This window comes from Rhinolophus ferrumequinum, chromosome 11 (assembly GCF_004115265.2).
Source record: "Rhinolophus ferrumequinum isolate MPI-CBG mRhiFer1 chromosome 11, mRhiFer1_v1.p, whole genome shotgun sequence".
NCBI classification, from domain to species: domain Eukaryota; kingdom Metazoa; phylum Chordata; class Mammalia; order Chiroptera; family Rhinolophidae; genus Rhinolophus; species Rhinolophus ferrumequinum.
In genome coordinates, this window is record NC_046294.1 from 74,998,297 (window position 1) to 75,021,515 (window position 23,219).

At 33.7% G+C, this 23,219-nt stretch overlaps 1 protein-coding gene across 5 annotated transcripts in view; it reads left to right on the forward strand.

Annotated features, from left to right (window-relative positions):
* Positions 1 to 23,219, forward strand: part of GRIA4 (glutamate ionotropic receptor AMPA type subunit 4) — a 368,916-nt gene that overhangs the window by 335,619 nt on the left and 10,078 nt on the right. For 2 of the 5 annotated variants that reach the window (XM_033120550.1, XM_033120548.1), the window contains exon 15: positions 18,035 to 18,149. The exons of 2 other annotated variants lie outside the window; for them this stretch is intronic. In XM_033120550.1, coding sequence (XP_032976441.1) covers positions 18,035 to 18,149 — 115 coding nt within the window. Of the gene's footprint in view, positions 1 to 5,032; positions 5,072 to 18,034; positions 18,150 to 23,219 lie in introns of all 5 variants that reach the window. One more of the 5 variants, XR_004424402.1, reaches the window with a different exon arrangement.

A 23,219-nucleotide genomic window follows, 5' to 3' on the forward strand; every position in this document is an offset into this window, starting at 1 on the left:
TTCATATTTGGAATGATTAGTCATATAAAGAATATTTCAGACAAACACACACACAGAGGACTTTGGAGGAAGTGTGGTAGTCAGATTTGCCATAAAACTGCAAAATATCTATAATAAAGCAGTATGCAGCTCACTTTATTGTGGAGATGTAACATATTCCTAAATATAGAATTCTATGCAATGCTGCTTTAATGCAGTTTTACCCTAATGATAAACATCTACTTAGTACACCGTGAGTAAATAATGGTTTTCCATAAAAATGAAAATGTATCCATTTCTTTCAGCATAGCATATGGGAAATAACTCATCCACAACTTTAGACATTATTAGCTTCCTTTTGTCTCTAAAGATAGTATCAGCCAAGATGGGGCTGGTTTATGATTCACATTTGAGAAAAGGAAGATAAAATAATTTGGCATTCATTTGGAATGAGCTGAAAAATAGTAAAGACCCTGGTCTAGAATTATATTCTATTTTAATTTAACTGGGGAAAAAGAACTATTGCTCATTTATTTTAATGTTTATCACCCCATCCCCACCCCCAGCAGTCCTATAACTCTTGTTTTCAGAATGAAAAAATATACATTTGAGATGACTTTGCCACAAGCACAGTAGCACATGCACCTGAATAGAAAACCACCATTTGACTCTCAAAAATACCCAGTCCTGGCCCCAAGCCTTCTCAGAAACAAGTATTATATTGATTATGAGAATATTTTTGTAAATAATAATTTTACTAACAGAGGTTATAAATACTATGAACACATTGTTTATCCTCCTTAATGTCAGAAAAGTTTTTTTCATGATTAAAAGTAGTTTATTTTAAATGGGCAGATTCCATACTTTCTGAAACCTAAAAAATCATTGTTAAGACTCATCCACAGAATGGAATAAACCTTCACAAACTTTGTGAAACAATTTCAACATGCTCCTCTAAGGCTGCACAACTCAACCATGAAGATAAATTAAAGGCATAAAAATATTCCTGCCACCAACTCAGCCTTTCAAAGTATACAATACTGAAAAGTGGGAGAAACCTATCATTTTAAATACCACTGACCATACAGTCAGATCACATCATGTTGAAATAAATTAGACTCAACATAGCTTACTTTTTTCCCTGGAGTACTCAGTGAAGAAATTGACACAGATAATTTTTTTACAAAATGTTAAAAATTCTTTTTTCTCTAAGTGTTAAATATTTGGGAGTTAGCCAAAATAAGAATTAAAATGCAGTCAGTCAAACAAATGTGACAGAAACAGCTCCTCACGTTCAGAGAAAATAAAAGAGACCCCTCTCCGTTGTTGCTTCACTAACATAAGATTGTATAAAAACTGTCAAGACCTACCTAGGAGGCCTCTGCTGTCATAAAATCCTAGTTGTTTCATATTTGGAGCTGACAGTTATGCAGCTTCTGAATATCCTTTTTGAAATGGTAAAGGGCCAGAATCCTACTAGTAACTAAGAGAAGACGTCATTGGATCCCCAGCCCCTAAACCCTCTTTTCAGGCATTTGCTAGGACCAAGAGATCCCCAAAATTCTTAAAAGCATTACCAGCAAGTACCGCTGCTCTACATTGCTAGTAATTTTAGCATGAAAAGGAATTTTTTTTAAAAAGCATGAGAAATAGAAAACTTAAAATGAAAGCAAGTATCAAGAGCCCTAAGCCCTAACCTTGGGCTTGTATTTGAGACTTAGTCGGAGGTCAACAGAAGTAAGTAGCATCCAAGAAAAGCTGAACTTGGATTGTCTGCCAGACTAAAATGGAGAGGGCATACACTAAGAAAAAAAAATTGCTTTCCATTAAATGACATAACAATGATAATACTGTATAAGGCAAAGAATCAGTTAATATATTATTTCATTAATGGTCTTTTCAATTTGTTCACTTTTATGAGATGATGTTTAAATTTAGCTTAATACAGAACTCTAAAAATTACTGAGCAATATATTTCTTAAGTGAAACAATAACAGTGATACTATAGCATTATAGCTTTCAAACCACTTCCACATATAGCATTTTACTTGCTCCTTTTAACACTCTTACGATGTCATTTTGTTACAGAGAAAGGCATTATAGAGACGTTAAGTGACTTGCCCACAGTCCCACAGCTGAGATTAGAACTGAGATCTTCTGACTTTCTCCAGTGCTCTTCCGGGAAAAGAACAAAAAAAGAACTTAATATAAAAGCAGTTTATTTTGAAAACTTACTAAACAGTTCCTGGGATTCTTCCATGCTATAGTTTTGGCAACACTGGTAATTTCCAGGCATATTGAAAATACCCACATAGAGCTCAAGAAACTACAATGTTTAATTTATATTAAAAACTAAATAAATTATTGTTAAGTTGAAGAAATTCCACAGAGGTAGAGGCAGGTCAGCACGAAGAAAGATTTTACAACAATTAGAACTAGTCCAAAAAATAGGGGGAAATTGGCTATGATCCCCAACAATCAGAATTGTTCACGTAGAAGGGATTCGCACATCTTTTAGAGAGTACACTGTGACAGTGACATCTAAATTCCCTTCCCACGATGAGAGTATGATTTTCTGCGTCATGATCTGGACTATCTTTAGCAACACAACAAAAGAATTTTCTTATACCTCTTTTAATTTGCAGACACTTAATAAGACTGGGGAAAAATTCATTCCGAGAACCTCAATAGAAACTCGTGCAGTTTGGGAATTAAATAATTCCCAATTATCTAGTGGATAGCTGCTTTTATTGCAGTTTGTCTACCTTGTGAAATGGAAAGGATTTAAGAAAAGCACTTCTCTGCAACAACCACAGAACTAGACACAGACTGGGGTCTGGTATCCTTATATATAAAGACATTTAAAATTATATACCTACATCAAACTTTTGGCAGGGAACAAATCTGACAAAATTCATTGGATTATATAAAAGGGGGAATAAAAAAAGCAAAAGGGAAGCACATTCGTGTAGAAGGACTTGCTTGGATATTTTTTAGAATAAAACATATATTTCTATATCTAGATAGGATAAAAATGGTCGATGCAATGTGGTATCCTGTGGCGTTTCAATATGTCATACTTGAGAGGGTGATTTTTTAAGGGCACCATAATAACCCCAACAACTTCAGGACCATTTAATTGCTTTTCCATTTTTCCCTTCATCGCGAATAGCACTCAGTTTGTGGCCTGAAGCACCAGAACAGCCCAGCTACCGTAATTTTACCCAATCCAGGCAGTGTATGCAATTCCATTTATTCCTAGGTTCTCAGATCATTTCAGAATATAAAGCTATTTCCTTAAAAACTCTGTCACTGAAGTGATTTCCATGGATGAAGTAGGTGTTTCATAAAACACGATTTATTCTTTTTTCCATTTATAGCACACCTTCACAGTTTCTGAATGTATTTGTTCCAGAAAAAAAGGAAATGCTCTATTTCTGTATATATTCTTTGGAATGTATAGAGCTTACTGGATAAAAAAGGCTGGTTTGCCCTAAAAGTCATTTTCAGAATACTCATTAAAGATAGTGAATGAAGTCAAAGTTCCCAAGGAAAAACATGAGGGAAATCATGTATGCTTGTAGTTAGAGGAGTTTTATTATGCCATATTTATATTATGTGACTTCAAGCTGATTCAAGTTCATAGGGTGAATCTAACACTAAACAAATGGTAACAGTAAAAGATGTGTAACATAGAGTCTGCCATACAGTGTTTTTTCCCTGCACATTTTCATAATAGCCATTAGTGTAATGATTACAACATCCTTCATTTTGACATCTCTGGAATATATTGTGACAACACGAGGTTCCAAAATACATCCATTTTCTCACCTGATGTCATTTTACTTGATAAAGAATTTTAATAAGTTACCCAAAGTTAAATAACAATAGCACATGATCTTGTATGGGTTCAGGCTCATTCTTGGTCTCCACTTTCCTCCATGTCTCACGGAATTCAATCAGTTGTCTGGTATTTAATTATTTTGTTTATGGGAGCCCATCACTATCTCTGAAATTATGCCAAAGGAACTAGGAACTGACTCTAAGCTCAATTAATTAAACAGTAGTCTCAAAAGAGACAAAGTAGTTCACATAAGAGAAGACCATATCAAAATCCATATACGCGAAAAAGAAACAAAATTTAATAACTATGACATACAGAGCACATGTATATAAATATATTTCCCCCACACACATAACTCCTTGACATCGATGTCACCATCTTCATCTGGACAGATGATGATGCTGCTGAAACTCAGGTTAAAGAGCTGATAAGTGACAGAGCTGGAACAGAAGCCCTTTTTTGTGTAATTCCCAAATTCATGCTCCTTTCACTATGCTGCCTTCTTTCCGAAGACACCAGGAATTTTGGTTAGATAGAGACACATTGAGAAAAAAAAATAAAAATCTCAACTTTATCCTACTTGGGATTCCCTGTTTTGAATAAAAAAAGCAAGCACATAGTTTCTGATAATACCCGTCTCTCAGACTTACTCCTAACCCTCCCATTTAATGACCCTTTAGATTTTTTTTTCATTTTTACAATAATTCTTCTTCATATCAGATTTAGTACCACTCCAAACACAGTGTTGCTTGTAGCATTATCATTTTACGCTCAAAAAACGTGAAGGCCATCAGGGAGATGGGCTGAGAACACCACAGCATGCCTCCTTCTCCCTAAGGAACTCTAAGTGCTCCCACGACACACACACCCCCCCTCGCCCCCACATGATTTGGTCCAGCTGATAAAAATTACCCAGGTAATGCCCTTCCATGAATTCCCCTGCTCTAAGTCAGTCTTCAGCTTATTGGAGCTCTGACAAAAGAGACTGACTGAAAATCAGGCAATTTGTCCTCCTTACACAGCTAATGTTCTTTCCCCTTTGGCTTAATCCTTAAAATGGATTTTAAATTTGATTCAATGAATGCCCCATTATATCAGGCAGTTGGTAGTGTCTTGTGAGACCTGAGGAAGGGGTTGGCCAGAACTGAACTTGACTTTAATACAAGACCATGTTCTATTATTGTTTAACTTTGGGTATTTCTCCCCTAGGAGGAGGACAGAGGAGAACTAACCAGCTCCAGGACCAAGGTAAGAGGGGAGTTTTCTTTCAAAAGAATGGGTTCCATCCGTTTGAAGGAAACCCCTCCCCCACCTATTTTTTAATCCCTTTTTCTTTATACTTATATATTTCTTATCCCACCAGCATTAGGAAACCAACTTGCCATCTGTGCGTAATGGTTATTTGAACATCCACTTACAAATGTTGTAGCAAGAAAAATTAAAACCTTCACACAAGTCATATCAGTTATGTGCTAATGCATTTATATTTTCCATCATTATTAAATATCAGTGTCAATCTTCCATGTAAGATTAGATTCTTCCATAGGCCTTAGAAAATTGTCATCAGCTGTTAATTTCTCTATATTAGAATATGGATAGTAAATGACAACCAAACCATAATGAGTAATGGGGTTACAAAAATGTTAAAACTAAAATTTAAAGTGTTTGTATAGAAAATATATCATCATTAAGAAATGTTTATTAAAAGAAGAAGCTGGCATACTTTAAATAACATATAATTTGAAATATGGTCAGGCTAGACTTTTGGTGTGAAGCAATATAGACTTAATGAGGTTTTTAAGGTACTGTATAGAACTGTGGTTAGAAAAAGAAAAGGGAAAAGAGGTTATATTGTCCTGAGCAGTATTTCTTTATGCTATAGACCCTCTTCCCAGGCATCTTTTATTGTTTTTAATAGTTTCCATTGTTACCTCTCATATTTTAATGTTGTTATCAGTGGAAAACATTAGTATGCTCTGCCTTTGGTACTTTATTTCAAATTGCCCTTTCTTAGGGGAGAAAACCAAGGTGAGAAACAAGTCAGGAAATTTTAAAAGCATCCAGATTTTAAAAGAAAGGTGCACCATATGGAGGGACCAGCTCCAGATCCTATCTAGTTATAGTTCTTCATTATTGTTACCCTCCAAGGAGGCTAGATCTTGTGTGACTGAAGTAGATTTTAGGAAAGCTTTAGGATCAGGTAACTGAGACACTTAGGGCTCAAAAAAGGAAATTTTAGAAGGAGAAGAAATGTGCAAAGAAAATGAGAATTCAGGCAATATGTTGCCAGTAAATAGTAGTCGTCTTTCAGAAACACACTTCTGTCATTTTGTTACATACGTATTTGAATCTTGGCATCACCTTAAAGTTGGATTTTTGAGATTTTTTTAATGAAAGGAAATCATTTTAGAAGGATATATTTTTGTAGAAGACTGTTGTCTTCTGAGCAGGAACCATAGAGGTCATATAATTAGGAACAATACAGAAAAAGGCACATATGAAATAGAAATTTGATTTTAATACCAATGTACACTATTGACATAGAAAATGACATTGCAATGGTCACCTAGTCCAGAAACATAATATCAAACTTTTTGCAGATATCAAATGTCAAATAGAATCTAATTTTGACTTTCTCACTCATCTGACTCTTCAGTGAAAAATACAGGATATATTTGAGGCATATTATTCATTCCTGATTTATCCACTCCTGAATTTTAAGATAACGGATGTGTGGATTGCCTAAGCAATCATACAAAAAAGGGAAAATGTCACAATATTTTTAGCAGACTATTTATGTCTTAAAATTCGATATCCGCAGAGACATTAGTAATGTCAGGCAGATTTGTTGTGTACAATTTCATAAATTCTTATGAAATATTTCACGGTAATCTCATTCAGGGAAAGAATTGTTGTTGGTGGTTCTGCAGTGTCTTAGTTCTTTCAGATAACCTGAAATTGAGATGAACACCGTTTTGTTTTCCTTTGTGTTGTTGCTTAGTAAAGTGAAAAGTATTAGTCTTACATTAATTGCATTCAATTTGTTAGGTATTTTAAAAATAGGTAAGTGTAGTGCTCAAACTGGTAACTTAAGAAGTACCCAACTTCTGACAAGAAGCTAATAACTGAAAGACTATGTGACATGTTCTAGCATTAACACTGATAGAAGCAAATGTAGGTGAGGCTATTTGAAGAATTTAAACTTTTGGTCACTTTTTCCCCATTAAATTGTTCAATAAAAATAAATGAGAGTTAAAAATTCATTTTGTTTTAAAATCTGACTATGAGCCCTGTTGCTCTCAAAGATAAGCAGCTTTGTGTTTCCGTTAGAATTGTATAAACTTAAAATCTTTAAAGACACATGCACTTCGAATTCCTAGGCTTGTTATTTTCACAGAATAACAGATAAACTACATGCTCTTCTACCTATGAGCCCTCTTTCAATGGCGTGTTCAGACAGCTTCCTTTCAAGATCCCATTAGCTAGCAATCCCTATTTCTATAAGACTTATTTTTATCACTCAATTTCCTTTTCCTATTTGTATTATTCTCCCACCTAACCAAAATCTCAGCCAGAAGTTAAGGTAGATAAAGCAAGATCAAGTAAAAGACATTTTAAGTTACATATTTTAGGTTATATTCAAGTACTAGTCTGTTACTAAGGAGCCTGAAACCTTAAATAAGAAAGAAAATTTGAAAGTAATTTCTCCTCTCAGGAACTTGATGGGAAATTTAAATTATTTGCATATAAAGGTTAACTAGACATATTTAGTGAGTTAAACACACATTTAAATACAGTACAATAAATCTTAATCAAGTTAAACCAGAGTTGCCATTTAATATCTGTTCATGATAAACAACTTTTTAATTTCTAAAATGTGCTGTCATACTGTTCTAATTAGTAAATTTAGTAACAGAAGAATTATCTAAATGTCATGCTTTATTTGCTACACTGAAGTAGGTTAGAACTGAGTTATAAAAATACCATTATGTGGGAATTTTTATCTTAGAGTTTGGTTGGAAGTATCATATTTCACTTGATATTCACAAAAAACTTGTATTTGATTTTATCATTTAGTATTCTTTCCTTGTCCACCTACATAATTGAACTAGTGGTCCCTTCATTTTAACTATCTATAACCTCACTGAAATACCTTTTTAGATTATTTTGTTTATACAATGAACCACACTGCTACTGTCAGTAATTTTTATGTCCCTCTTGCCAATATTTAATAGACAGTTTTGAGGCCCTTTGCTTTGTTTTATTTTATTTTGTTTTGTGTTAAAACATTCTTCATACCAAGTCTTCTCAAAATCCATTAGGTTCCATGATCGAAGAATTTCCTTTTATTGTCCAGCATAGTATTCTTTCATTTTAATAGGTTGCTTGAAAAGTAGGACCTTAAATAACTCACTGAGATATCAAGTCTACATGTAGTCATTGCATGTCTACTAAATTTCTTGGCCTGCATTAGGACTGAGAATGGTATAAAGTACCATCAGACACAGTTGCTGGCCTTCAAGAAAGAGAAAAAAACATACAGAGATAACATTATAAAATAATGTGACTCCGAGCAAATGTGAGTGCTCCAGATAACAGATAATTTAAAAAAGCAGGAGATAAAAACATTCTAGAGTATCTAGGAAAGGCCTCATAAGAAATGGTTTAGATGTACCCATTGATAAATGTTAGCTGAAATAATAAGTCATGAGTGATTATTGGAAAATGGTAAGAACTTTAGAAAAGCTAAGAGGGGTGGGAGGAGCAATTCCTGGTGAAATTCCCATCATAAGATCGGAGTCATTTTTAAATAAAACATCTTTGGGACTGTAAGGAATCCAACCTGGCTGGAGGCAGAGAAGGTCTATTTGGGAAATTAAGGTGGTTAAGAGAGTGGGCTTCTGTGTTAGACAGACCTGGGTTCCAATCCCCCCTTTCCCATTTACTAGCCATGTGGATTCAGTGAAGATTCAATGAGAATATGAAGAACTTGACACAATGTCCTGTTCAATAAAATATAATTAAATTATACTTTAAAAGTATACGTAAACTAAATTGTTGGGAAGCCTTGAACGTAAGAAAAATTAGAATAGCATAGTAACTTGGAGGCAATCATGAAGCACTAAAGGTTTTGGACAAAGCACTATAAACAAGAATAGAAGCAAGGTTATTCTGACTCTGGGTAGCTGAGAATGGATTGAGAAAGTCAATGGATCTTGTCTCAGATGATAAAGGCTTTGACTAAGGTGATGCCTGTGTAATAGAAATGAAAATATAAATTTGGGAGCTACTTTTCAGAAAAACTGTTCTTAATGGATAATTAAGAACTATAGGAAAGGAGGGGAAATGAAAATTCAGAGATTGAGTTGTTGTGATTGGGCTTTGTTACTTTATTGTTTTTACATTTCTATTTCTTCTGTAGAAATTTTTCTAACCTATTATACGGCAGTTTCCTTATGATGTTATTCTTGGGGATCCTCAATTACATATCCTAAAAGATTAGAACTTAAATCATTAAGAACCTTGTGTGTATCAAAATTAGACCTCTCTTGTTTTATTAACTTTGAGAGAAAACAAATGTTACCATCTAATCAAATCAAGTCATCATATAGGTTCTTGATATTGCTTTTTAAAGAAAGTTATCTACTGTAATTCCTTCTTGGATATTCAGGAAAGACCAATTCAGTTGACAAGATCACCTGCCTTTGAAGTTTTATCTCAGCTCAAGGAGTATTTAGCCAGAGAGGACAGAAGTTGCCAACTGACAGGGAATATATGAGTCAAAGTTTAATCAGAGATCACCCCTACCAAGCCTGACAAATTTCTCAGGAGAAAGAAAAGCTCCCTTAGAGGGCCATAGGAGGGATGACTAAATCATTTAACTACACAGGAAAGGGTACTACCAGAAAGCAAAGGGATCCTGGGACTGGGGGAAAGAGCACTGGACCAGAAGGCAGAAGACTCGCGTTCCAGCTGGGCTTTGGTGAGCAAGTCACCTAACTTTCATTAAACCCCAGTGACCACATCTGTAAAATTAGATGGTTGAAGACAACGCCTTTAAACCACATTTTGACTCAGAACTTCTAGGATTCTAGTTCTTTAAAACAGTTAATGGAAGTTTTTTAAGAATAAGCAAAGGTTGGAAATGGATCCGTGGTCCATTGAATGGTGTAGAATTCTGGAAATCATCTAAAGAGAATAAGGAGCATAGTTTAGGAGATGAAGGAACCCATTCAGGGACCGGGGCAGTCCATGCAGCCACTCATGGTCCAGGCAAGGCGTCTGCATGAAAGACCTGCTATGGCTGAACATGTACTGAGTGTGATAGCCACCAGCTCTTGTATTTTTGAAATTTTACTTTAGAATAATAATAATTTTTAAAATGAATGATATTGTGAAACAGTTCACAATCTAGGCAGCTGGGGTCACTTCTTGACACAAAGCCTCTTTTGTATGATTAGCTCACAGGTAATGATAACAACAGTGTGGTTTGGGGTGGGGACTTTATTCCATACAACCTCAAGGAGCACCCCAATGCCACCACAAATAAAATAAAATTTACATTATTTAATATGAATAATTGCTATTTTTCTCAAATTACATAAAGGTAACTAAAACTATTTTTTAAACAGTTTTTATTCTTAGTTTTTATTGATTTAATATATAGTCCTTTAAAACGCCCCATGCACAATGTGCTTACAGAATTATCACAAATTGAGGCTAGTACCTGAGAAGTTCCTTCTCGCCAAATCAAAGGGTAAAAACCTCTTCTCTGTTATCATTCTGCGCTCCCATGGGTCATAGAACTATTTTTACTTCTCTTCCTTTAATAGACATACTTGGAAGTAGTCATTAGTTAATTTTAAAAATCTAGAACATACATTTATCAGTGTTTATGATTGCCCTTCCATGGTTTGTGAATCCCCTGAAATTGTATGCCAGTCTGTGGTTTTGCATGTTTGCATTTTTCCTGAAAGAATATCCATAACTTTCATCGATTTCTATAAGAGGTCCATGACCCAAAGAAGGATAGAAATTTCTACTCTGTTACCAAAAATTGACAAAATCATGAAATTAAGTGGCATGAAATATTTGTAAGGATTACATTTTTTTAAAACACTCAAGACAAAATATAATTAAAATTTTCATTTATCACAATCTCTAGCTGGTGTTCTGGCTAAATTACTGGCAGACATCCTCACAAAAATCATAATGTTCCTTCAAAGAATCACATTCTTCAGACATAGTTCTCAAATAGGAATTAGGCAAATTCCAAAGAGCACACAATTTAGAGACAATTCCTGGAATCTAGCCCAGTAGCTACTTAATCTGTTCAGTTCTCTTTGATTCACTTGGAGTATGAAACACAAAGGTCTCTAAATATTAACTTAATTGCATATATATCATCCAAAATCCAATACAAAGACAATTAATCCAAAAAAAAGTTTCCCTCCTAATTTTGATACTAAATTATAATTCAGTAGTGCCATTTAGGCAAACTGTCATTGCATAAGCAAACTGAAGTGAAAACTTAATATCTTTTCTAAAAACGTTTGCATATACAAGTAGAGCAATTTAGCTCAAATTCTGCCTTTGGAAATGAGTGCACAAATCCAATGAAGCAAAAAGAGCCTTGTGCTTGTTTACTGGAAGGAATAATTTGGGAAGAAAAGTAATAAGAAAGCTCCAAGTTAAATTGAAAACTTAGTGGAGCATTGATAATTCGGAGAACTGGTTACTCTTCCAGGCCTAAAGAGCTGATAGAACGTACAACTGTGAACCCAAATGCCTTTCCTTAAGGTCAGAAATATTTAGTTTTTAACTCTTTACCATTTCACAGCCTATTGATTTTTATTTCTTTATTATATATTTTTTGATAAATAAAGCAGTTCTTTTTCTCAGTGAGTTATTAACTGACTTTATACAGAGTTCTGGGGTTTGTTGTAAAGACTCAGTTTTTCTGCTAATTTCCTCTATCCACCTTTATTTGAGGGAACATCATTAATTAAACCACAAAAGTAAAACCACAGGTGATTTTTCCTCCTCCCCACCTCCTCATCCTGCTTTATGAGATAGACTTCTATGTGTGCAACATTTGTGACAATACTGACAATGCAGCCTCATTAAAATCACAGAATGAATAGTCTATAGAGAGTTATTATTTAATTTTTTTTATGAAATTGCTATGTTCTTACTAGAGTGGTCCTGGAAAAGTTTCTGCATATATTTGGCTGCTGCATAACAAAGTCTAAATCAAATGAGTTTTCCAGTCTGGAATTTCAGTTTTATTTCCATAAAAGGATACAGTAAATATGTGGTATGATGGAAGATTTTTTTTATTCCTTTTTTAAAAATTCCTTCAAAAAAATCAAAAAAGACTTTTTTTCTTAGGGTCTCTAATATAGTTGCCAGCCGTAGAATCTCTTTCTACAAACAGAGGTATATACATATGTGTTTTTTTTAAATGGCCCACTCAGCAAGACTCAAGTCTATTCACAATCACATTCATTTAATTCAGTTTTAGGAAAACAACTCACCTTGTCTATGTAAATACGTGTGACAGCAAGTCTTCTCTCTAGGCCACTGAGAGTTAGTTCTATTAACCTCCTGCAGATCCTATCTGATGGTGCAGGCCTGCTAACTGATGCATTACTTACACTTCTCTGCCTGACCTGTTCCCCTCAAATAAAGTAGTACTTTTGTAGAAGCTAAATTCATGACATGTCCTCCAGCCTGTGACTAGTGAGAGACACAAAACCAAGTGGACCAAAGTAAACCACGTAATCAGGAACAATGAATGTTTTTCTTAGAGCCTTAAGAATAACTCCGAAATTCTATCCCTTCTTCATTTTTTTTTATCCAAAATAGAATATACAGAGGATGCCAAAAAAATGTAGACACATTTTAAGAAAGGAAAAAGACTGTATTAAAATTGTAATGCTCAATATCTACTAATAACAAAAGGTAAATACAAGTCATGTGTTTGCATTTTTTTGGCACCCCCAGGATATTTTGGTTCACATACAACAATTCTATTAGATATTATATTATAAAATAATTGAGAGGGATTTCTGTTTATTTTTTACTGATTATTAAAGTATCACTTCTCATGTAGAAAATTTTGGGTGAGTCGGGAAGCATAAAGAACAAAATGCAATCCAAATCAACTGGAATCCCTCCATGGCTATGTTTTTCCACTAACACTTGTAAATATACATACATATAAAATATTTTATTCTCCGGTTAAGATCACAATAAATGTACAAATTTGTTTTTTTCACTTAACATTATACTATAAGAATTTTCCCATCAGTAAAAATTTTAAATGGTCATAAAACATTCAGTCATATGGATTATTGGTGCTTATCAATACCATCACCTGGGAGCTTTGTAAAATGTAGATATACTGCTCCCACTTCAAAAGAATTTGATATAGCAAGATTAGACCTGAGTACCTGTATTTGTAATAAGTGGTTCTGATGTTCAGATCAAGCTTGGGAACCACTGTTGTACACCAAAATCTACTGAATTCTCCTTCTGTGGAACATGTAAATTGCTTTCAGTGTTTTGTTACATAAATATATTTGTTATGTAAATATATAGGTTGGTGCAAAAGTAATTGAGGTTTAAAAGGTTAAAAATTATTGCAAAAACCACAATTACTTTTGCACCAACTTAATACTGCGAGATTTATTATGTTACTTTGTCAACATCATTGATTAATTTCTTAAGATTGATTCCTCAAGGGGAATTACTATAAATAATTATCAAGGGTAAGAATTGTTTTTAAGCTTTCGTTGTATAAAGCCATGTTATTTCTTTCCAGTTTTTAATTCTATCATCAGTATGAGAATACCCATCTTATTAAATCCTTGCTTATATTGAACATTATCTTGACTTTATCTTTCCCAATATGAATGGCAAAAAAATGAATTTGCACTGTTTTCAGTCACATTAATTTAATTCCAAGTAAGATTAGATTATTTTTATAATTTGTATTTCTTCTTATATGAATTATCTACCTATGTCCTTTGTTGATTTTAAAGAGATTTTCTTGTATGTCTAATAATTTCTTGTTGAGTCACACAATTTTTAAGTTTTTAAAAAATATATTAAGATGTATTGGGGACTATGAAAAAAATTCCTAGTCTCATTTAGGTAAATATTCTGGACATTTTAATAACAGATATTTAAATTTTACAGATAGTTTAATATGAAAAGAGCACTTCCATCAGGACAGCACAGACCTAAATCTGAGGAGACTTTTTGCGTGTATATAATAATTGATTGATTCTTTCTTATAAGGATAATAAAGCACTAGCGAAATTATATAGTAGATAAAAAAACTGCATTAAATTCATACACTATTCATATCATCACCAGCAATGAAATATTCATCTTATTGAATTAAAATGGAACTGAATTTGTTTTAAACAGACTAAATATAATATTGCAAATTATTTATTCTACAAACTATATATGCTCTAAGTATTCTATGTGCAGACAAAAGTCTAGACCTTATATATTTGTCCTTTACAATAATATTCTCAAAACTAGGAAATCATAAAAATACCAAACTTAACCTTTAAAAATTTTTCCTATTTACTTAGGGAGACATTTTATCAGATATAAACTTTAAAACCTCACCAACAGAAAAACTATACTATAAGAAATATGGTCTAGAAGTAAATATAATGAGTAAGGCAAAAGGAAGCATAAAAGCATATTTACATCTATAGAATTTAGTGATAAATTATTTATGGAAGGGTAGAGAGTAAGAGATAAATATGTGAGCCTGAATTAAGCATGCTTTCAATAAGAATATCTTACTTTGCACTAGATTAATTTATCCCAAATTAAATTAATTTTGGGTCTGTTAGGTCCCGTTCCAAAGCTTTCGTTTTATGTGGTATTTCAACAAGATTCTCAGTAACAAAAATGGGTCCAAATACTAGGGCAATCAGGTATGGATTTTTCCCAATCTTGGATTCAATCAAAGGAAATGTTAGGAATAAAAGGCGTTAGAAGTTTTCCAGAGGTCCTGGAATTTGTCCAGGTGAGTGTTTTCTTTCCAACCCTGAATCAAGTTCCCCATCACCTCACCGCTTTGGATACAGCTGTTTAGGGAGGGTTTTGTTTTGTTTTGTTTTGCTTTGTTTGTTTTTAACCTAGAGTTTCCTTAAGGCAAAAATGACAGAGGCAAATAAATAAGTAAGTTACCTGGGTCTTTTTTCAATGTATAAAAGGTCATTGTGAATACATCTGGGCTTTTAAATGTGGTTTACACATCCAGCAAGAATATGGTCACTTGTTTCACCTCTCTTCAAATTTTAATTGAAAACAATCCATTTCAATTGAGTTTATTCTGGAAAAGCTGCATCTAATAAAATATAAAAAATTAATGTAAGAAAAACCCCACAATATTTTTCTTCTATCTCATCTGCTTGGCAGACCACTATTACAGCTTCTCTGATGCTTAATGAGGACAAGAATATCCCTTATTAATAGTGTGTGTTTCTGACATTGATTTTGAAATCTATGTCTGAAATGTATGAAGGAAATTCCAAAGCAATAATAAAATGTGTTGCAGCAAGTCCTGACTCCTTATGACTTCCTTGGCTTGCTTACAATTACTCCATCAGAGTTCCTTTTTCTTTTACCTGCATAAAAAATACTTTTTAATCTAGTCTGGCAAAATGAGTGAAGTAACTTTATATATATATATGTATGTATATGTGTATATATATATATGTATATATATATATATTTGAGTTAATTGATGATTCTTCTTGTTAATAACATGTAATAGCAATGCATTTCATAAAATAGAACAGATGTTCAAATGGTCCTTACATATGTAATTTATGCTGCAGTTTAAATAGAAATTTAACGAGGCCGTTAGACCTAGATATTGCATCTTTAGTCAGACAATTACAGAAAACATGCAGTTTAAACATGCAAAGATATCTTGAAATCCTGAAAACTATCTCTAAATATGAATTACTAAATGCCTTCTATATATCATTTTTAAAAAATAAATTTTACATATCACAGTATAATGTAGACTTTATTGAGGGACCACACGTTTCTGGAAGGAAAACATGTGGGTTAATTGTGAATCGGGCAGTGAATTACCTATTGGTCAAGTGTATTATACTAACCAAATATAGATCTATGTATATATATATATATATACACACACATATATGAAAAGCAGTGTGAAACTAAACTGTTTTTACATGGCCTATTAGATGATATTAGAAAGACAATGTCTTAGAATAATTTTGTAGAAAGCTTTATTCCAAACAATTTTTTCAATGTAAAGCCTTTTTTTTCGTATCCATTCCTTTATTTTGCTTTTCTGTTTCCTATTGTGCTGTGAAACTGTCTTTGGATATGGCTAATAACCCTGTTAAATAACCCTCTCATGAAATGGTTTTAGGTTTATGAAAGGAATGGTCTAAACCAACACATAAAATAATTGAGATACCACTTCATTTAAAAAAAACCTTATATATATATATATATATATAAGGCTAAAGTTTAGAGGATCATAAAATAATTTCCTCCAAATAAAAATTTTAGTAGTTAGGTTGAAATCATTAAAAAACAATTTTAATTTCTTGTGGTCACAAAATAAAACAATTCCTTTCTCCCAACAGCATTTTTAAAAAAAAATAGATGTCTAGCATTACTGAATACTCATTCACACCTACATTTCGGTCTGGTCCTTTTGGTGATTAAACTGACAACCTTATTGTTTACTTCAGGAAGTATATTAACTATTTCACATCACTAAGGTGGCACTTAGTTGGGAATGTGGGAACAGATTATTTATTAGCATTTAGTGAATGGCAGTCTAACTCTTAAAAACAGTTAATACTCTCAACGTGCATGGCTTACTCATGGAAAATGTTTGTTCTCCAAGTGGATCAGACCATCACAACATGAACATCATGGAAAATGAACATCATTTACTTGACATATTACAAACACATTTTAAGAGAATAAACACTTTAAGGGGCTGATTAGTGGTGAAATATGCAACACTATTTATTTGTCAACTGAATGACATTTCACTTGCAAATCAATGTTCAAGTGCTACTCATTAATATGGGGCAGTTTTGTTTATTTTGTTTATAATTCATTTGGCATGAGGTAATCCCCAAACTCAGTATTTATCAAATAGCATAGCACAAACTATACCCAAATTCTCTCAGTATACAAACCATTCTCTAGATTTAACAGAAATTTCATTAAATGCTGGGAAAACCTCTTGAAAAAGGTAATTCCTCATAAAAATTGTAACTTGAAAGCAAGGAAGAAACCAAATATATGGCTGGCAAAAGCCTATGACACTTTTTTACATCCTTTTAGAGAATAATTAGAATATGCTATCTCTATTCCCCTACAGAGATAAACATGAGAAAATCTAATCTAGGGTGTTTGCCAAGTCTACATCACATGCAGCATGACTTCCTAAAGTATAATTACTTAATTTAAACAGTCAAATTGGCTATGTGATCCTAGTTTCTAAATAGCATCCAATGGTTTTAAGAATCAACATATAATTCAAATTGAAGACCTTTTCCCTAAAAGCTGCTATTACCTTTCTCTTGACTATCCTATGATTTCCAGGCCAGGAAACTGAACTAAACATGGAAATCCTAGATTCTGAGATGAACTAAATCAAGCAAACGTTCAAACTAAACTCTCACAAATAATAAAGGGAATAATAATTAAGCCATACTCTTTATTGTCAGGAAATCAGTACACAAAAATTAGTGGCTGGTTTAATGGTTTGTTTATGCCATTATGTTTTTCCTTCTGGGAACAAATTGTCATTTCAGAGTCTTTTAGGTTGTTAACATTCTAGGTAAAGGAATTCAAGACAATTCTTTCTCAATTAATAGTAAATTTAAGATATTACTGTTGTGAAAAAAGTTCATGTAATTGGTTGATGATGATGGCGGTTATTTGACAATAAATGAACTGTGAAAGAGAACAGCACTAAATACTACATGTTTAATACACTTTGAAATGAGTTACAATTGCCTTTGGTTTGGACTCTGGTGGAAGGGGCTACAGGATGGCAAAATGAGAGGTTTATTTAGCGACTGGGAGAAGCTTATAGAAGAGCTTAAGACCTCATTCCTTCTAACATCTTAACAGCTGTGCAGTTTCTTACAAAATATGTTTTATCGTTTCAAGAAATGCTGTTAACCTCGCAGTTTTAAAACTGAATGAACAAGGCCTCTTGGACAAATTGAAAAACAAATGGTGGTACGACAAAGGAGAATGTGGCAGCGGGGGAGGTGACTCCAAGGTTAGCCTCAATGTCACCAAAAGCGGGTAAACAGTATGTAAAGTAATAGGTGCATCTGCTGGGAGACTTGGAGTCTGGGCCTACTAATACCACCAGAATTGCTAGCCGTGTCCCTTCACAAACTTAAGTATGCAATTACTGTCAAAGCAAAAATATTTGCAACTGTTATCAATTCGGGGAACACACAAACCCACCTAATTAAAATAGTCTCTGAAAAATCTCTGGCTTTGAAAATGTGGATCAGACTTTGTAGTCCTATAAACCTTGGTTTTGGTAAAGCAGTAAGGGATGCTAGTTTTTGAAAGAGCAATTTAGTGAAGAAAGGAGGGAGAACAGAGAGGGTATGTCTTTCTTGTTTTCTTCAACAGACCTCCTATGAAATGTTCTGCAGTAACAGCAGTAACCTGACTCCATCTAGATCTGTCTAGAGTACCTATTGGAAAATCATTTCTCCATCTAAATCAGACTTCTGTTAAATAATAAGTTACACAATAAATCAAAGATAGTCATGTGAAACAGACATTTTTCGCCTCCCATAAATGGATCAAACTGTAAAATGATCAGGCTATTAAAAACAAGACCAACTCACCTTTGTTTTCACTGCATCCCTGGCATATTTCCAGCTTCATAAAATAATGGTTTTCTTTTAAATTTCTGAAGAAAAAAAGGTATACAAAGAAAATATTACCTAGTGTCCCAGAACACTTTTTCACTATGCATCAACTTAAAGAAAACAACCCAGAAATGGGAATATTCTGACTGAATTTTATTTTCTTACATACCTTTAATTGGTATGTAAGAATGTTGAGAATTTAGAAGTATATGCACTTGTCTTTAAAACCTAGAGAATTTCCCAAAACGAGAAGTCCTACTTCTCTTCAGGTTCTTGACGGGTCTATATAAATTCTCTCACTTGGACACCCAACCCACAAAATGATGCTGTTTTCAGGATCTGTCAGATAGCTGCTGACTAACTTCACCTTTTTTCAATGCTACAAACTTCCTCATCTAAAGAGACTTTCAAATTCAGCTAATTGGTATATTCCCGTCTAATAACTAGCCTTACCCTAGGAGGGGGAAGGATAAATTTTGCCAAATGAATATTCTGGCCACAGAGGGAGGCATGAAAGAGAAAGAAACAACAGAATTGTGTGTGCCCAATCTGGATCACCCATATCCTTATTCAGAGAGAGAATCTGAGTTCCTGGAGAAAAAGAGCAGAGAGAGGCTAGAAAAAGTTCTTAGAGCTTCCGCTGGGATGGTTCCCCTTCAGGACACCTCCATTGGAAGTGTTTTCTTAAGCAGTAATTATTCTTTTGATATTTTGGAGCCCGACCTTTCCTAGAATGTACTTACTGATAGTTTCCATAAAAATATAAATAAATATATACATACATACGTATAAATATATACATACATATATATAGAGAGAAAATTACTCAAGTTTACTTATAATCTACAATTCTTCCTCCACTGAAATTAGAAATGTTAGAAAATATGTTCTAATAGCACCAGAGAAAACAAAAGCAAGGATATTCTATTCTATTAGAAAATTTTTACTTGAAAACCTTAACTTGTTATTACAAATAGAAAACAAGTATAACACTGCTTAACAGATAAACTTTCCCACAAAAATGAATAAATGAAGTCCTATTTTAGTGTACATTAGACTCTTTCCAGAGGGAAAATAAATAAGCAAGCAGAAGCAGATGAAGTCATTTTAATTTATTTAAATTAGGTCGGACAACTCTGTTGGATTGTAATCTGTTTGTATCCAACACTTTGTTTGGCATATAATGAACACTAAGTAAGTAATATTTGTTGTCCAAAGAAATAAATTTGAATCTGAACTTGTAATTTTCAAAAACCCAACTGTTTGTTCTCATAGGTATTTGGTACATTACTTCCACTAAAAGTGAATTACAAAATGATATTTCAAATCTTAAGTAATTTTCTAAAATGCTATGAAAAATTAACCTAAAATGTTCCCCCCAATGAAATTGCATTATGTTCTATTTTCCCTCAGGAATTTTGTTTCCATACTAAAAAACATTCCTAATAGGTTGTATATCGATGTAATAATATTTATCACCAAGAGAAGGAGTGGTTACAATCTAAATGCCCTAATCTGAATTTGTGATAAAAGATGATGTTTAAATGGCTTAATCTAACTCAGAGCAAAGTAAATCACCAGGAGGCAGTTGCTTTTTCATTGTTGTTTTGTATCTTTTTCAGGTACAAAATAGGTACGGTTTTGTCTTTAAACTTACCTTGCCCCTCCCACTTAGCTTGATCTTCAAAAGAGGGAAAATAAGGAGCAAAAGTGCTGAACTGGAGTATGAAACCAGAATTTAAGCCTTTGCTGAGTGTAAAGCCAAAGCAGACGCGCCAATTAAATACTGCCAGTTCATTGGGGTGGACGCGGGAGGGGTGCCCATTCAGGGATCTCAGCGCAAACATGCTGAAATCCGGTGTTATCTGATTTTCAAATGCAGAATCTGCGTAGGACAAAAAATAAGTGGAAAACCGCGGAAAGCTCTTCCACACATGGATAGTTCCTAGGAAGAGAAAATGGACCCACCTGTCATTCACAGGATTGTAACCAGGGAGGACATCTTCAGCCTTCTATTCAGCAGCAAATTTATTAAACTTCTGCTTTAACTGCAACCGGTGGGGGAAAAGAGAATTACCCACCCTCCTGTCCCTCAAGGAGTTTCTGATTTAATATAACCAACGACTGAACTTTTTAGAGCAACTGTGGCCACTTCCAATTACACCCCAGGGCTACATAATAGTATCCCACTCACCTGATACTCATTCCAGAACGTTCTGAGCATGGCAGCCCTGGGTTAAGAGGCTTCACACTGAAATGTAAAAAAATTACCAAAAAAAACAAGGAAATAGGTCTTATATTTTAAATGAAATAAAGTGGAAAGGCATGATTTGGAGGGTACAAATTCGTTTGTTTGAAAACTTACACATCTGATAATGGTGATACCGTTGCAATGTGGCCTTTTTATGATCATAAGAAATTCATACTCATTCTTGTGAATGAAATAATACATTTACTAAGTGACAATGAACCAATTTAAAAATATCATTGCAATGGCTAAACTTCATTTTCCCCTTTGATTAATCTGATGTATTTAGCCTGAGCACAAACCACGCGCAGAATTTTATGCCAATTTTAATGTAAGCTGGTTCTATATGGAAATTTTGGCACGTGCCTGTAATCATCCATGATCTATAAAAATACTGATTTTTTTTTCTGTTTTATACTTTATTCTACATATATACATAAATAGGTGCATTCATAGATGTGCATATTCATATAAAAATCATTTTGTAAATGTAATTATCAAATAATGTGTTCTTCAGGAATTATATTAGATCACATCATACCCAGTTTTTAATTTAGCACTTTGAAGAATAGAGTCCATTTCTGACTTTAAAATATGTTATACATGGCCTACTCCCCATCCACCAAAGCCATGGAAACCAATGCAAGAATAAAGGAATTATTATGAAGTATGTGAATTCATAAGCAGGGAAAAAGTTTTGTGATAAACAAAAACCAGTAAGAGAAGCTAACCCTCGGAAGAAGGATCTCCCAGTAATGAATTCCTTGCTCAGTGCCTGACTTTCCACCAGTTGATCATTAAGTTTGGTTTATAATAAATCTCTTAACATTTAAAATTCCAGTCTAATCTTACTTTCTAAAACCAGGCTACTGGAGTGAATAGTAACAGAAGGGGCAAAGAGGCAAGGGAAAAATGAAAGGGATAGAGAAAGAGGGACTTTAAGGGGAGAGAGATAAACCAAAGGCAGTCTTCATCTAATCCTCAATTTTGCATTCAACTACCCCTTCTAGAAGAAACTTGAAGGAAACTGCTTTCATTTTCCTTCTCTTTTTCACGTTAATTCCTCCTCCAAGGGCACCTCATTCAAGAAGTGCAATATAGGCTAACGTAATATACCTAAACGAGTTTAAAAAGCAAAAAAGCAAGCTGCGCTGGGAAACTAAAAAACTAATAGTATAAGTTAAAGGAAAAAGCTTGTTCTGGATTCAAAATAATTTAAATGTAGGAACTTTACCGAGCACTTACTCTGAGTTGGACATCCTTGTAAATACTGTTTTACAAAGACGAATGAACTGTGGCTTTTGTTCTAAAGGAGCTCACAGTTCACCAACAAACCCCAGGTGTGGTTTTGTAAGTCACTTCCTAAACGGAGGTTACGGGAGAAGTGGGGGTTTCCCCCACTTCCCCTAGAGTGTATAGATACACTCTAGAGTGTACAGAGTGTATAGATAACCCCTAGATTGGGGCAAAATTAATCAAGCACCACAGTTAACCATAATCCTCACCCCAAATTCAGTTTTTAATAAGGAAGTGTTAAATCATGCTCATGTTAGATTTTAATCCAAAACACAATATTCTAGGAATATGACAAATGCATATTTTTAAATGGAACAATGAACTTTGCAAGATCTTATAACATCCATACAAAACTTAAATTGCATTCAGAAACCAGATAAACAAAAAGAAAAACTTATACTTTAGAAACATTTTTCAGAACCAACAGTACAAAATAAATGGGTTGTAGTTTAACTGTTAATCAGAAAACTCAACCAGAAACCCCATTTCCTGAGTCTTCTGCTTTAATGTTTTTTATTGCACATGTATGAAGTCGGGCTATTATAAATCCTGATTTAGCTACTTCCTAGTTGTGTAAATAGATGAATTAACCTTTCTGTGCCTTCGTTCCTCGTTTGTAACATGCAGGTGATAATACTAACTAAACATATAAAATGTTTTTAATAATGCCTGGTACGTAAGTGCTCCGTAAATGGTAGCTATCACTATAACCATCATTACAAGGGCATTACCTAGTTGTTTAGATAGATGTATAGAATTAATTCCCTGGTAACCAAATAAATACATGCTGTGTTTTTCCAAATGCACTCAACATTTCCTATAAGACGAGAAGTATTAGGAGATAGGGTCAGACAAAATAATTGTGGCCGCCTTAGAAATGTCTAGAGGAATAGAGTCTCTGAGTGTTTGTAAA